The sequence below is a fragment of the Platalea leucorodia genome (assembly GCF_965183815.1).
Source record: "Platalea leucorodia genome assembly, chromosome: 2".
NCBI classification, from domain to species: domain Eukaryota; kingdom Metazoa; phylum Chordata; class Aves; order Pelecaniformes; family Threskiornithidae; genus Platalea; species Platalea leucorodia.
The window spans coordinates 84,815,771-84,831,623 of NC_138824.1; the positions used below are offsets into that span (position 1 = coordinate 84,815,771).

General features: G+C 42.8%; 1 protein-coding gene across 1 annotated transcript in view; it reads left to right on the forward strand.

The window, feature by feature from the left end:
• Window positions 1-8,447: 8,447 nt before the first annotated feature.
• PPEF1 (protein phosphatase with EF-hand domain 1) overlaps window positions 8,448-15,853 on the forward strand; it is a gene marked incomplete at both ends in the record, with an annotated part of 29,548 nt that continues 22,142 nt past the window's right edge. Inside the window, 3 exons of the mRNA XM_082330994.1 lie at window positions 8,448-8,511; window positions 13,120-13,247; window positions 14,119-14,170. Of these exons, the coding sequence (XP_082187120.1) occupies window positions 8,448-8,511; window positions 13,120-13,247; window positions 14,119-14,170 (244 nt within the window). The remainder of the gene's footprint in view (window positions 8,512-13,119; window positions 13,248-14,118; window positions 14,171-15,853) is intronic.

The window sequence follows — 15,853 nt, forward strand, 5'->3', positions numbered from 1 at the left end:
GAATACGTGCTATTACATCAAGAACGGCTGCTTGTAAAGGGATGTCCCGATTTCTGCACTAGCAACGTAACCGGGTTTTTTCTTGTCATGCTAGACTGCGCAACAACATACTGTCAGAATTTTTTGGCCTACTTTCTGTGGCAGCTGTTGATGCTTGCTAAAGCCCTTTTCAGCATCTTAAGTGTGTGTGTTTGGCACAAAAAAAAAAAGTGGTAGTATGTGTGATGTTGTTGGTGGGAGTGGTGTGTTCTCTTGGCCCTATGCAGAAAGGTGAATGGTCTTGTTTGGTACAGCCTGTGTCCTTGGACTTGAACGGGAAAGGTTAATTTGGAAAGCACATTTGTGTTTCCTCGAGTTGCATGTTACTGTGATCCCCATAGGTAACTGGAGAGGTGGGTCAGTCCAGCAAGACTGACTCTTTATCGGGTTGCTTGGTCACATCAGACCACTGAGACAGGGGACAAACAACTTCCGTGAATAACAAAAGAAAACACACAGTGGAGGCTTTATGTCCTACAGAACCTAACAGCTAAGGGTTTCATCCCTCTCCCATTGATCTTGGATGAAACGTTTCTGATGCATTTGTTGGCCGTTGGAACAAACCTTATAGCCTCTCATTATGCAGAGATCTTGGTAAATGCCAATGTAGATGAATTTATCAGGTACAGTAAATGTTTTATAAATAATGTGTATCCCCAGAGGGCAGTGGAAAGAGGTTATGATGTATTTTTGCTTGCATGCTTTTTGGCAGAACAGCGTGATCATACATAAATGATTAGCTACTGTAACTCTGATCAGGGGAAGTGCATCCCGCCAGAAAAACAAACATCAAAACCCTTCTGGGTCATGCAGAATTATCGCGCCTGGTATGTGTTCCATTTACTGCCTCGTCTCACAGGAGAGGAACAGCTTTGAAAGTGGAAGCGTGTGTCTGGGACTCAAGAACCTCAAAGGACTACCTCAGTCAATCAAACCAGTGCATTCACACAGTGCCTTCTGCTTTGCTGCTCTGGCACTTTAAATATCTTTTGCACATTAATAAACGTATCCGTTCTGTCGCAGTAAGGGCAGTTGTCTGTCTGTCCCAAAAGACGATTTGATTGCTCTGTCCTTCATAGTGGTTGTTGATGCCTTTAGAACTGTCACCAGACTGATGGCAAAAATTTCCTGAAAATACCATGCTACAGTATTATTAGACCTTTGGGGCAGAGGCAGGAGGGAGAAGATCTTGCTTTGCTTGTCTCTGTTCTCAGAAATCTTTTGCTCCCTATCCAGTCCTGGTGGGACTCTGTCATGTGGAGAAGCTGCAGAGCAAGGGGCACGGAGAACCCCATCTTGTGCCCATCCATGTGGAGCTGCCTCCCACCACAGCATGCTTTGTAACCTGCGGTCCTCTTTGCACCCACAGCCCCCCGCACGGACCCCACAGAAGTGGCTGCTGTGCTCTGTTCCATCACTTTGCACAGCAGCAAGCAGCCCCCGCCCCGGCTTTCGGAGAGGGGTGGAAGGACAGACAGGGGGTAAAGGTGGTGTATAGGATGAGTGCTGCTGAGGACTGGGCCCAAGACTATACTGGTGATATTACAATACCGTACTTCTAGTGACAGCTAAGATTTTGAGTGGTTTGGGGGGTGGGGGGTGTGTGCGTGTGTGTGTTCAAAATGGCGGTGTCCTGCAGCATGCCAGAAGCAGCACATCCGTCAGGGGCTAGCAGCGGGCAGTAACAAATCCCCTTGGGTGTGACGGCTCTGCCCTTCCCCAGGCACCTGTGCAGTGACTGAGAGCCCATGGTCAGCATGGCGAGGAGCTAGGTCAGAGGCACAGGCCCTGCTGGCAGGGGTCAGGGTTTGATTTCAAAGCATGCAGCGCCACGGCTTCCTGACCACACAGGGGAGCAATGCTGCAGCGTTCTCAGCTTGTCCGATCCCTTTCCAGTAGACGAACAAGGAGCAGATGAGCTGAAACATGAACCGAGTCCACTGAATTCTAGTCACACATTTACGGGGAGAACATGTGCATGCACATGAAGAAATTAAATGTACAGGCGTTAGTGCAGTGCTTCTGAGCGCAAGATTTGAGTGCTTCATGCTTGTCCCATTATCTGGGTATGACTGAGTGTTTTGGAGAACACCTATATCGCTAGCATACAGATACAATGCCTCGTGGTAAATTCAGTATTTTTTTTTTTTCCTTAAGGGCTTTTATAACCCTGCCAGTCACATCAGATAACCAAATACCTGGACAGCCCTTATGTGGTTTTTCCAGTGTGCTAGATCTGCCAAAATGCAAATCATTCATTGCCTCAACACAGCAAAAAGGCCGTTCCTCTTGAAAGAGATCATGTGACTTTAGATAGAAGCAGATAACTTCAGTCCATCCCTTTCTCTGCCTGAGATTCAGGAGGCATGGTGGCAAAACAGCTCTTCAACAGCACATGTACAGCGCAGCTGGAGGGCTGCAGCCATGAGCTTTCACATCAGGCTGGACGATGAAAACGGCATTTCCCCCGACTGTTTCTGAAGAGCAGTGCTCAAGAAATTTCCTCTTGGGAAGCTGTATAAATAGGCGGAGAGCAAGTGCATTGCAGCTCCTGAGCTCCAGAGCCCCAGAGAGAATTGGAGCACCTGTTCTGCAGAGCTGCACTCCTCGTTGTGCAGTTCTGCTTCCAAAAAGGTGCTGCTTTCTCTTAAAAAAAGAATCTTCTAAAGGTACTCTTGTGGAAAAAATCTTGGTATTGCTGAAGCAGAAAGAAAAAACAGGTAATATCTTTGGGTGGGGCATATATATATATATTTTGTAGCACACTTTTAAAGAGCAAATTGACTTCATCCTAAGTCTGTGTAGGGAATGACAGATGTATATGCGACTCTTTATGATTTTACCCTGAGAAAAATCAGTGTGCTTCAAGCTATAGAGTTTGACCTGGACTGGATCAGTTATCCAGAACTTCTGAGTACAGATGCGATCAAACAGCTTTGAGACTACTGTATTTCATGTGCTTTTTGTTTTAGGAAAAAGTATTTTTAGGATGATAATTTTGAACCTTGTTCTGATGCTTAACCTAAACTTTATTAAAACCAATATGAATTTCAGCTGAAGCATGAATTTCATTTTTAAACTGGCTCAGATTTCAACACATATTTAATCTATTCTGGAGCTTTGCTTTTTCACCACTTTCCCTCTTCAGGTAAGGAGAATTAAATGGGATGTCATTAAAACCCTCCTCATTAACTGCAGGATAGTGCGTGATTCAGATTTTCCTTTTTCTCCAGGATAATAAGCTACAACTGTTGTTGACTGTTATGCTCCGGTTGGGTCCAGTTTACTAGAACTAACTTAGCTTCAGGATTTTTAGTTTTCTCCTTGCTCCCTGAAGGAATCTCCCCCTAGAGGCGTTTAACATTTCTGGAAAGTGACATGATGGCTTTGCTTATACTGCAAGGTGATCTGTACCCCATTTGTGCATTTGTATTTGCTACTCCCTCTCTTTTTTAAAAACACTCTCTGCAAAGTCTTGCTGCACAAAAAATGAGGTTGCTTGCTTTGTTTGTTTATTTTCTGCACAAAAAAGTGCAAATGTTTTGTGTAAATGTATCCTTTATTGATTGTCAATAACATGAACTGGCATTCTCCCATCTTTTTTCCACAGATTTTCTTTGGATTTGCATGCAGTTCCTGAACTTGAGCATTGCTTGAACAATGTCTGCATGTTCACACCTTTGCATCTCTTTTCTTTCTTTTTGTGGTGCATTTTTTGGCTCAGGAATAGAGTCCACCTTAATGAGCTGGTGTGTCTTCATCCTATTCTCTTTCAGGCTTTGCTGGCTTTCTGGTATCTTACTACATCCATTTCCTGTTGATTCCTGGCCCAAACACTGAGATCTATTAACACAGCCATTGCTAGAAATTATTCCTTCAGTTCTGTATTGAGCTTAGCCTTGCTTCTCTGAGCAGGCTGAAGAAACAGCTGTAATCAAAAGGGCTTTCTCATTTCTTTCTTTCACATATATATAATCACTGAAAGTCACTTAATAGAAAAGTCAATTTGTCCCATGGATGTAAAATAACAGAGATCTAAACACATACTGCTTTGCCTATGTTTGATATTCTCATATCAGCCCCTTGGCAGACCAGATTCAGTGTTGGTGTCAAAATTACAGTTCTTGTGTGCCATAGCCAGGTTCTCTTTCACTCTGTTAGTTGACTGTTGCTGCTTCATCCCGTTTTCTGCAGGGTGGGTCTTTTAGCTGATGAAATCTTTAACTCCTCTCTAGATTCCCGTCCTTGACAATCCCAGCTCTGGCAGCAAGACAGTTTTGAAGAGTTGTCCCTCTGCAGGTGCTAACCTGGGTGTTGTGATTTAATGTCTGGGTTCTCTTCTCTAGGTTATTTTGCTCTTTCCTGCTTCATTCCCTCAGCAATGCACAGAAGCAAATCCATCATAAACCCATGTTATGGTGTCTGTTTCTCGGTCCTTTGCAGCCCTCATTTCCAAAGGAAACCAACTCTAAAGGGAGTCTGTGAGTCACAGAAAATTAAAAAATTGATAGCAAGAAGGTATCAAAGGAAAGCCCCTGTTATTGGAAGCATCCGCCCATCCATCCATCTGATCTTCATGGAGAAAACTGTTCCTATCTCATCACCTCCTCAACTACATGTACCTTCTAAGACACGTTATGGGAGGAGACCATAACTACCTGTTCACAAATATGGTTGAGAAGGGGTTGAGTAGGGAAGGCAGGTATGTTGCTGGAGATGATAGCTGTTGAAACAACTTGTGGGGGAAGTCGCGTAATTGTGGAAATCCCATACCAACAAAAATAAAGGGAGGAACCTTTCATTCTTTGCTTATCAAAGGTAAGAAACAAATGGAATGAAGCAAGCATAAGAAGTTGAAGCCTAGTGGCTCTTATTTGTATGGCTTCCTTATCCTCAGGTTTGACCTAGCTTACACTTGTCTGCCAGTAGCACAGCTCATCTAATTTTAAAAGATAAGGTATGCTTGAAAGGATGGCTCTCTGCCCAAAGGACCTGCAGCCTGATTTCATTAAAAGTCAGCTATAAATCTTTACAAGATTTCCATTATTCTTGAGGCAGCCTGGTCTTTACGTGACTGACAAACTGAAGGCATGATTGATTTTGGGCAGCACCTATTACATCCGGATCAAATGGTGATTCATTATCTCTGTAAATCAGGCTCTTGACAGCTCAGGTTCTGAAACCCAAATTTCTGAGCACTTGCTGCAATGTAACCTTCAGTGGCACCTATCCAGAAAAAGAGCAGCGTGTGCCACTCCGGCTTAGCTTGGTGCATGTCTGTTGGCGTGGTTGGAATGACATTTTATTTTGCTTCAGTGGATGGGCTGTGTATTCAGTGCCTGTCCATCGCAAAATTGCCTTTTTGCTGAACTGAGAGAAATGTAGCAATTTCTTGGAGTTGTATCGAAAAATGGGACAGATCACCAGCTTGTAGAAATTTGAGTTATTGCCTGCTTTTTAGTGAACATGACACATTCTCTCTTAAGGGTAAATCAGCGGTATAGTATCCAGAATGCTAACACAGCATTATGTCCCAAATTCTCATCCAGCTATCTTCTATCACTGAGGCTTTTTTCAATACCTTGGTAAAAGCCCAGCTTTCCATTTCATCGGCCAACACTTAAGGGAATTTTGTAATGGCAAATGATTCTTCATCAGACATTGCTACACTGCGTAGTAAATAGCTTACAGAAATTACTGTAATGTTTTAAATGCTTGTTTTTCAACGTTCCCCATGGAAGGCCTTCATGGCCTTTGCCTGGTATTTTTCTACACTTTGCCTAGGAAGGCTGGGTTGGGCATGGAGTGGGAGTTGGCCTGAACCAGCATGCCTGGGAGGCGGGACGGGAGGGATTTCTTCCTTTGGAGCAGCTCAATTAGGAGCAATGGAGAGCCCTGGCCTGGGGGAGGCACTGGCTCTTTCCACAGTGGCTTGTTCCCCTTGTTCCCCTTGTTCCCCTTGTTCCCCTTGTTCCCCTTGTTCATGGTTCTTAAGTCAGACCAGAAGGGCAGAAAGTGAATTTGCTGGGCCTGGGTGGAGACCCTGCTTGCTTTAGTCTTCAATAGGTGTGGCTGGTCTGGAGTCTGGACATGCAGGTTGGCAGTCAGGGTGGCTTTGTAGCCACCTGAGAAGCCAACAGGAAATAGGAAATATTTCCATCAGGAAATAGGGTAGTAGTTTGAATGTTTGCCCTGTCCACTTTAGGATGCAGACATTTGGGACTGAAGGGGATGATTATTCCCCTGGATTAGCTCTTTGATGGCCAGATTTGGCCTTTTTAAGAGGTTTGATGACAGAATATATTTGTGCAAGGTTTCCTCCAAACTTTGATTTTACATTTCAGGCTTCATTTACTGCTGTCACCATAAAATTTCTGTTCCTATGTCTCTATCTTTTTTATTTCTTTGCTCAAGGAGGTGCTAGAAGTCCATGAATTTAGAGGTGGGTGGAGGGAAGAGCGGGGATGACTGGGAGAAAAGCTTAAGTCGTTGAAAGTAAGGTGCGATAGTGATTCAGATCCCTGTTTCTTGGGTCAGCCCGTTGTTTGCTATGGCTTGGGTGGGGTCCTGAGAGGTGCGATGGTTCTGTTTGGGGCTCCCGTTGCCTGGTTGCTGGGCACACGCTGACCTGGCCTTTGAAGATGGTCTTGCTGCAATAGGACTTTGACTGTAAGCTCTACTTTGCTCTTGGTCCTAGTCTTCAGATCACAATTCAAGTCATGGCTGGCTGGTTTGAGATGGACTAATGAAGACTTTAGATTCTCCTAAGAGGGCAAGTGAGGAGATGGTATTCAGGAAAACAACAGTTGTTTGGAGAGAAGACAAATCTGAGCTATTAGCAATACCAGTGCTGTATTTGATGCTGTCAAAGCCATTGATTGGCTCAAAATTAATGTAACAGCTTTTTTTTTTTTAATTTCATGATAGCTCCTTCAGAAGGAAGAAAAGCAGTCCATTGTGGGGAAAAAAACCTAAAGTCCTTCTTTCCTGAAATAAATACTGACTCAGAAGGTGGCAGACCCAGCTCAAATGTAGGATACCCTTGTGTTGTGGGACCCTGAAAATAGTCCCACAACTATAAACAGTTGTGCGATATTAATGTAATGTAATATAATATATATAAAAACTGTAAATAGTCCTACAACAATAAATGTATTCTAACTATTGAAATTGAAAATAGGCTAGTTATGCATTTGTTTTCTCTCTCTTATCCTCCTGTTATTTTTACTTCTGCTAGTAAAGCCAAAGGAAAAGGATAGTAGTTAAGCATTCACTTTATGCTGATGATTTTCTTCTTTGATTTAAAACTCAAGTTAAAAGAAAATTAATATCAATGTAACAAAACAACAAATGCAATCATTTAGACATGTCAGACATCCTAGAGAGAAATATGTATCCCTGGAGACAGGGAGAGAGACGGGTCAGTGTGATCATATAAGAAATCTTTAGCTAAAACAAAGTTCAGTCTCTCTAAGAGCATCAGTGACTTTCTTGTTACTTAGAAATTAACCCATTTTGTATCTCAGGGGAATTGTATTAATTTCAACTTGTTGTTTAGAAAGTGCATTGCATTAGTGAATGATGCCAGTTGGTGAAGAGCTGAGCAAGTGCCAGGAGAAAAATGCAAAAGGCCACACTGCAAAATGTACTTTGTTCATTTATTTAATGAAACCGAATTTTTTATTTAGAATGTTTCAGTAGAAATGCAACAAAAAATTGGATGTTTTATTTAAATGAAATCTGATAATGGAGCAATTTACTATGGCACTGTCTCTCCTTGTAAATTTGGTGGTGGTGTCACTGAGGGATGAAGTGGTAAAGGGGGTGGTACGGCACCTTTTCAAATCAATAGAGTGTTAGGAGGGCTGAGGTTTGGGGGTTTTTTTAGCAGTAGTATCAGATGTAGTTTAAAGTCCTTAAAATTCTGCAGTTCTGATTTTCAAATCACAAGAATGAAGAGTAATATGCCTCTGTAGTCCTTTGTCCCTAGTAGTAAGGCTTTAAATAGCTATGCTTCAGATTAAGAAATCACTGGTGCACGTTAACTTTCAGCTAACATGTAAGGAGTAAACTGTATTAATTGCTGAGTTCATCCATCTTGAATGCAAGCTGATAGTGATCAGATGTGAAAAAGAAATCTAGTACGGTTTGTCAGGTCCAGTTTGTGTAGGACATGTTGTACAGTAATTTGTTATAAGCTGTAGGTACTTTAGATTCTGTGTTGTCAAGTGCTTTTTTTTTTTTTCCTCTCCCTCCCTCCCTCCCAATCCTCTCCCTGTTAGGAGTGCTAGGAAGAGCCCAGGAGCCCAGAAGCCTATAATCCTCATCACTGAAGGAAAAACACAGGAAATGTGTGTCACGCTAACAGCTGAGAGAAACATGCTTCGTATCAGCAGCAATTAAAACTGATGGGCAGCATCATCGGAACCATGGGGTGCAGCAGTTCTGTAGCTGACAGAAGGTCAGAGAAAGGTGAGTGCTGCCTTTGTCTTCAGGGTCACTGGTTGTTCTCTCTGTAACACCAGAAGAGGATTGCAGGGTAATGTTTCCCCCCAGTCCTGTTGTCAAAATACTTGTTCAGAGAAAATTATTTTCTAATTATCTTGTTTTGAAAAGAGTGCATAGCTTTTAGACGCTGGCTGAGGTCAGAAGGCAACTGTAGACCACCTCTAACATCTACAGATCGGGTCGGAAAAGATTCACAGCATCTGGGACAGAAGCTTAATTTCAGATGTGTCTGTGCTCGCTCTGTCACTGGTAAAGCGTATGGGGTAAGGTATTGAGGGGGACCTTTTATAGCCTTTCACAACACAGGATTCCTGGGCAAACTGCCCCAATTTCCCTGCTGCTGAGTGACCCCAATTATGAAATGTGTAATAAAGCAGAGCTATTACGTGACTCTCAGAATCAATTTTCTGCCATACCAAGTGCCTGGCCTGAAATTCTCTCTGACAGTCACTGAGGCTGTCAGTTGAAAGTCTGCACAGTACCTGGTTAAACGTTCAATTAAAAAACTAATGCATCATCCCCTTGCTTTTAATCATACCACACCGTGGTACAAACACACCAGGCTTTGCATAGGCAGGTGGGTTCCGGGATTGGCTCAGAGCTTTGTTCAGACCCTTTGTGTTCTCTTTCAAGGTTTGTCATTAAACCACAATTTGCAGGTCTGCTGAGAGCCACATTATGTGGCACTGTGCATAGTCTTAGGAGATTATTATGCTGAACAGCTATGGTTGAAAAGGAAGGCTCTTTTTGGCTACCAAGCAAGGACACAAGTCACAGGAAACTGGTGACTAAGAAGCAGGAGCACTTAGTCATGGCTACAGGGATCCGAGCTGACTGATCTAAGGGTAGCCCTCAGCTTCGTGTACACTACTTGGCAGCCACAGCAGCATCAGTGCTGTATCACAGCAGTGGAAGTAGAACGGAAACATTTGGAGTCCCAGAACGACCTGTAACTGGGAAGCGGCCCTTCCTGTTCGGGTTTGCATATTATGCGTATATGTGCCTTGCAGGGCCTCAGAGACGAGTTAGTGGGGAATATTTCTGAGGGCGCAAAAGGCTGGAGTGGGCATAAGGAACTGTACTCTTTCTCAGTCTACAGCCATCAATACACATTGGTGTGGAACCAGGCTTTGCTGCCCCAAAGCTGGCTTATAATTTTGTGTGCTTGTTTGGCAATGTTTTGTCCTCTCCAGTTGTTGGAGGGTATTCTTTCTGCACTTCAGCAGTAGTCAAATGATGCTGAACCATCACTTTATCTGCAGCCTGAGGCTGTACGTCCCTCTAATGCAATAATAACATGAATTTAACAGGTACTTGCTGGTGTAGAGACCTTCTGCAACTGATAACAATTTCTTTTACAGATGCAGTTTAGCCTAGTGTGAAAATCATGTTCTGACTCAGTCCTGAGAATAGCAGCGCTGTAATAAGTACAATTAAAAGAAAAATGACAGGAAATATTCTGTTAGATTTGCAACATTAACCATAGTGGTCGATACATATCTGCCTTATGTGGTACCAGTGGAACTGTGCTGTGTTAAGTGCTCAGGACCATTAAGCAACCCAGGGGGGCTTTAATGGGAATTTTAATGGTTCTGATGCTGGAAATCAGTTTCTGTGCTGGTGGCTGTGCTTTACCCCTTTGGTACTCTTCTAAACAGAAAAGTTGATGACAGCCTTGCTGTGATGTGTCAGGCTTTCAGGTCTGTGGTGGTGAATTCCAGAAAGGACAGAAAATAAGAGAGATCTCAGAGTTTATGTAGGGTACAAAGGATGCTCTTAGTCATATAAGGATTACATTTCCTTCAGGCAGGGGGATTTTTCTAGGACAGATGCAATATCTGTAGGATGGGAGTCTTTACTGATTTTGGCCTTGTCTGGACTAGAAAACTTTCCCACTTTAACTATACTATATACTTACAATGGTAAAATAAGCAAACAATGTGCTGTTATGGCACCTGTAAGCACTTTTATAAAAAAGCTTCCATAATGTTATACATTTATTAATAGACTCACTTTTCTGTGGAAGTTTTTCTTTACCTGCATAACTGTCAGTTTAAGAAAAAAAATCATCCTAATCTCAAAATCCCTGGTATTTGTGATCAGCTAAAATAATAGACTAGTGTAAACTGTTGTCCTTCTAGTACTGAGCTTTTCTTTGCTGTTTTGCAGGGGGAAAAAAAAGCGTTAGTATGGATTGTTGGTTGTTATTTCTTGTTTTGTTTTTCAGTATCAACTGTTCATTTTGGCAACTGTAATAAAATATAAGCATATTCATGTTAAGACATTAGTGTTGGTTTTAGTTTCCTCTGTTTTTCTTTTTCATTAATTTGCAGTACTGTGCAATGGTGATTGTGTCAAACTCTGGAATTCAGGAGGACATCTCAGTTTTGTTTCCATGCTTCTCCTGATCGTCTGTCATCTGCTCAGCAATGAGCTCTAGTTCTTGGGAGCACCAAGAGATAAGATCAGTGTATTCCTTTGGTCCTTGTACCTTTGATAGAGTTGCCCTGCAGCTGCTTTGACTCGTTCTCCCAAGATCAGAAGCGTAAAGACTTTTTTTCTGTGTCCTATGCTGAGCTATTCAGGGTTGGGTTCCTTAGGAAACTCCTTGAAGTGAGGTGTTAGCTGCAGGGCTGGAGGGAAAGGCTTGACATTTCTGGCCCTGTCTACTTATTTACTGGTATCCTGTTGAGAGTGCAGTGGAAAAAGAGGTAGGGAAAAAGAGGTAAGGAACCAGTCAAGAAAGAATTATGTTCAACTTTAAGTGAGTAAATGTGACATCTCTTGAGAGCAGCCTCCTACCTTACTCTATTTTTTGTTGCCAGTCAAGAATATGGCAGTGGCAATGTGGTTGCACTGGGACAGATGCAGGATCCAATACCCCTGCTCTCTGTCTTCCTCTCGGTGTGACACAGTGATGCTTGTAATGCCTCTTGACCGCCCCTCTTAGTGCTTTGCAGGGCTAAGCATGTTAATATGGAGTCCCCTTCTAACCATAATTTGAGCAAATGATTTGAATTTGCCATTATTTCAGCTGCTAGATCTTCGAGGGAGTAGCTACATTTTGTTCCGATTTTATATAGTAAATGGTGTCCTCCTTTGGAAGATAAATCCATACTTACATATGCCCTAAGTATATGAAATGTGCATTTATTCCTCTCTAGCTGATCTTAAAAAACAGTTAACAAGTGGCCGAGGAATGCTTTTCTCAAAGTTAGTTGGTCTTTCTGGATAAGCATCCTTAAAGCATTAGAGAGTCACAGCTCTGTGGAACAGCAGAAGTTACTGCTGAGCTCATCTGTTGCCCCTCTCCCAAGCTCATGGTTATTTCAGGCTGAGCACAGCCCCTCCAGCCTTCTGCTTTCTCTCCTCCCTCCAGGTCTATCAGAGCTGCAGTGATCACCTGTAATGCTGAGGGCATGGCTTCCTGCCTTTCCTCTTGTCTTCCAGCTGCTGGTGCTGCTGCCACCCACGCTTCACGCCCCAGCTCCTGAGACCTGCTGCCCTTTGGGTACCAGGAGTAGCAGGGGGGATTGGCAGCATGGTGGGGAGGGATCAGGTGGGCATCAGCTCCTGGAGCTCCTGTCCTTCTGCACAGCTCTCGCTGGTGGCCACTGTTCATGCAGCACTAACTGCTTGACATACGTGTGAGCAGCTCTCCCCCCAGGGCAACGCCCACCCCAGGACCTCTTTGTGCCACCAGGTGTTGTTCTGCTTGATAAACTTTTCTCTGAGCAGCTAAGGGAATGTGATCTTTTTGTGGCATGACTGGGGCCTGTAGGCAGCAGGCCCTTCACCCTAGGCTGCAGTCTTGGTGACTGCCCTTCAGTGAAGTCTCCAGCAGTTTTCCAGGTTGGGACAATAGTAGACACAATTTCTTAAAGTGCTGAGTGGGATGTGTATTCTGAGATGTCCCATTGAATTCTTGGGGTGAGTGTTCCTTTGTTCACTAAGCTAGCCAAAGATACAGCTGTGTGTCTTTTGGCATGTCTATTTAAGCAACTATTGTGCCTTTCAATACCATTTGTTAACATTTTACCCTAAGGTTTGAATTTTGCTGGCTTGCTGATACAGCCGTGCAGGCAAAAACTTTCTGTTAAAAGATGCTGTTACAAACTCTGTCATTACACGATGCTCATGTTACAGCTTGCAGTCTGAAGCTTTTGACTGCAGCTTGGTAAAGAAATACATTTTGTTGGTAGGCCAAACTGCTGCTCTTCCTTTCCTTACCTTCCCAAAACCCACATACTGCCCGTCAGCTGAACATGTCTGACTTCTTACATGGGTACTGCCTTCAGGACAATGAAATGGGGAAGGTTTCTAACAGTATAGGCCTGAGCAATTCAGCTAGTTGGGGTCTGTCCCTGAAGACAGAAACAGTAAATGCATCATGTATTCATTATCAGAAAGCACTTTTTAAGTCTCAGTTTTACAGAGCTCCATCTTAATGTCAACTGTGCACAACAGACTGAATCTGTCATCTGTCTGCAAAGTTCTGCAAAGGTAGCGTGTGCGTTTTCATTGTAGGTTACGCTGCATCCACATGTGCTCCATTGCTTTCTGTTTTGACAGTCATTAGAGCTGCTATCCTCATCCAGAATTGGTACCGCTTTACAATGGCCCGGCTAGAGATGAGGCGCCGCTATTCTCTGAGTATCTTTCAGTCAATCGAATATGCTGATGAGCAAGATCAACTACAGGTTTGTAATCTTCAATTCTTCCTGTACAAGCAGTTATGTTATCCCCAGAGGACTGCAGTTGCACAAACAAAATGGGTATGTGGTTATTTCTACCTACAAAGCTGTGTCCTGTTATAATAAAACCACTTCCCTGCCTCACAGATGAACTAATTGTGTGTATGTGTGTGTGTGTGTGCGTATATATATACACACACACGTGCGCGCGCACACACACACACGCATATATATATATATATATATATAAAAAAACTATGTAAGCAGCAGGACACCATTCTGCCCATTCAACTGTACCTAGGTTAGAGGTTCCTGTAGAACAGCTCTGTTAGCCAGGGATTGCAGGTCATCCCACTATGGGCGATCTTAACCGTGTCTGTGAGGCAAGACATGTACAACAGAGATATCAGTGTCTCAGCATGTCAGCTCAGGCTTCCTTTAGGGTCAATACAGGGAATTAGGAACTTCCAGGGCTCTGTGTTCATCCTAGCACCAGTGTCTAAAGTCAGTTTGGTTCATTGTAGCAGTTTCTTTCTATTGACTATAAAGGAAGTCTGGGCTAATAGTCTGCATGATGGGCAAGATGAATTACACCCAAAAGGGTTAGCAGCATTGATACAGCCCTGGAACTTTGTATGTATTCATATAGTGTCAATCTGCTAATTCATAGCAAAGAAGGAAAGGAGTAAGCCATTTTCTGTAGTAGGACACAAGTTGTGTCATTATTGTAGGCTGATGCTATGGGAACGTACAGTAGTGTCTTAGATCCCCCTAAATGGGAAATGGCTAGTAATTGAGTAAGGAAAGAGAATGTTAATGCTTGTTGGATCCCCTAAACTGATTAGTATCTGTTTGTTCTTTTCTTTTCCGTACTCAGCTATCCAACTTTTTTACGTTCATGCTGGATCACTATACTCATACTGATTCAGGTAAGGATAAAAATCAAAGTAATATGGAGATTCTGTTTGAAAAACCTGGTGCAAGGAAAGTTAATTTTCAATGTGATGTTTACAGCCTATGGCATGAACTGGGGCTGAGGTTTGATTTCCCAAATACAGTAGTAAGAATTTGATCCTCTAAGTGTTGACTCTGCTCAATGTCTATTCAGTGAGTCAGGATGTAAGACAGGACAGATGATACCTGTTCTTATGAGAATACTCAGACGTGCTCAGAGTGCTTTCTCATATGTTACTTCTGTTAAGCTGTTCTCATGGGATTCTGACTTACTCCAATTTTTACAGCTTTCTATGCATGTTTTCTTAAACTATGAGATGTGATTATCCAGAAAGAATGTGTCTAGTTGGTTAAGGGCAGGTGTAATCAAAGAGATTGCCTTCAAAGAGGTTGCTCTTCTTCTTCTTTTTATTTTTTTTTTCCCTGAAGCAGTTCTGGACCACTCTTTAATTTAATTTGTTCTAGATTTTGCTGCAAAACATGTATCAGTATGTGAATGATTAAAAATGAAATAAATTTAAACTGCTGGAGATAAATCTTTAGAAAGCATCTCAGTTAAAGCTTAGTTAGTCAAAGAATAACCTTTAATTTTTGTAGTATTTTGGGATCCTTGGACAAAACTTACTTTTGAGGTCAAGCTCAACAGAAGGACGGACTGAAAGTGACTTCCTAAGCCCAGAAAACAAACATGACTTCCCGGAACAAATTGAGAATAGATCTAACCCCAGCAGAGTTAAAAAGAAGGCTGTCCCCTTCTTATTGAATTACAAGAGAATGTCCTTTCTCTTTCATCTGGTCCAGCCACAGGTTATTCCAATTAAAATTTGCACAAGACACTTTGACAGCAGGATAAAACCACCATCAAAACCATAAGTGGTTCAGTGTTCTAATGACAACCTTTAGAAATGGCAATTTTTCTCTCTTAAATACTTTAGAGTGCCTAATGCTCTCTGTGCTCTGCAGAAAAAGAAATTATGTTTGAGCCTTGCTCCAAAGCCAAGGCAGATGATACAATAGTCCTTCCTTTGATTTTTTCCATTACCACTGTATTCTGCAAAAAAATCTGCTTTAGTCATTTAACTTCCTGGGAAGGAATTGGCAAACTCAAAGAAAATCAGACACTGCTCACTTTGTCTGCTTCTTCTACATGCTGATAGCATACCTCAGTTCAGCTTTTCCACCTGAGTGGGAAAGAAAATAGTAGCACTAGGTCTGAGACTGGGAAAAATCTCTATTTTCATTAGAATATTAAAAGGGAATTTTACAGCTGCTCATTGTAGATATGATTGATCCACCTTTATTAACTGTGTCTATTGACAGAAGGAACAAAGGTGAGTGAGGTACCTCAGGTGACTTGCTAGGGCTCGGGAAGTGGCTGAGTACAGAGCACGCTGCTACATGCATCAGCCGTTCGTGGGCAGGTGGAGATCCAGGCCCCACCCGTGCCCAGGGAGGGACAGAGGGTACTGTGGGCTGCCCCTTGTCACCACTGCGCAGGTGACGTGTTTCTTGGTCTTGCAGATATTAGGAGCTGTGGACGTGGTTAAGGCTGAAACACGTGATAAAGTGTGTGGTTTATGGGAAAGCTCCCCTTTGTCTTGCTTGCTTAAAACTTTCATCTGTTAGGACTGAAATTGTTGAGGCTTGATAACTGTTCC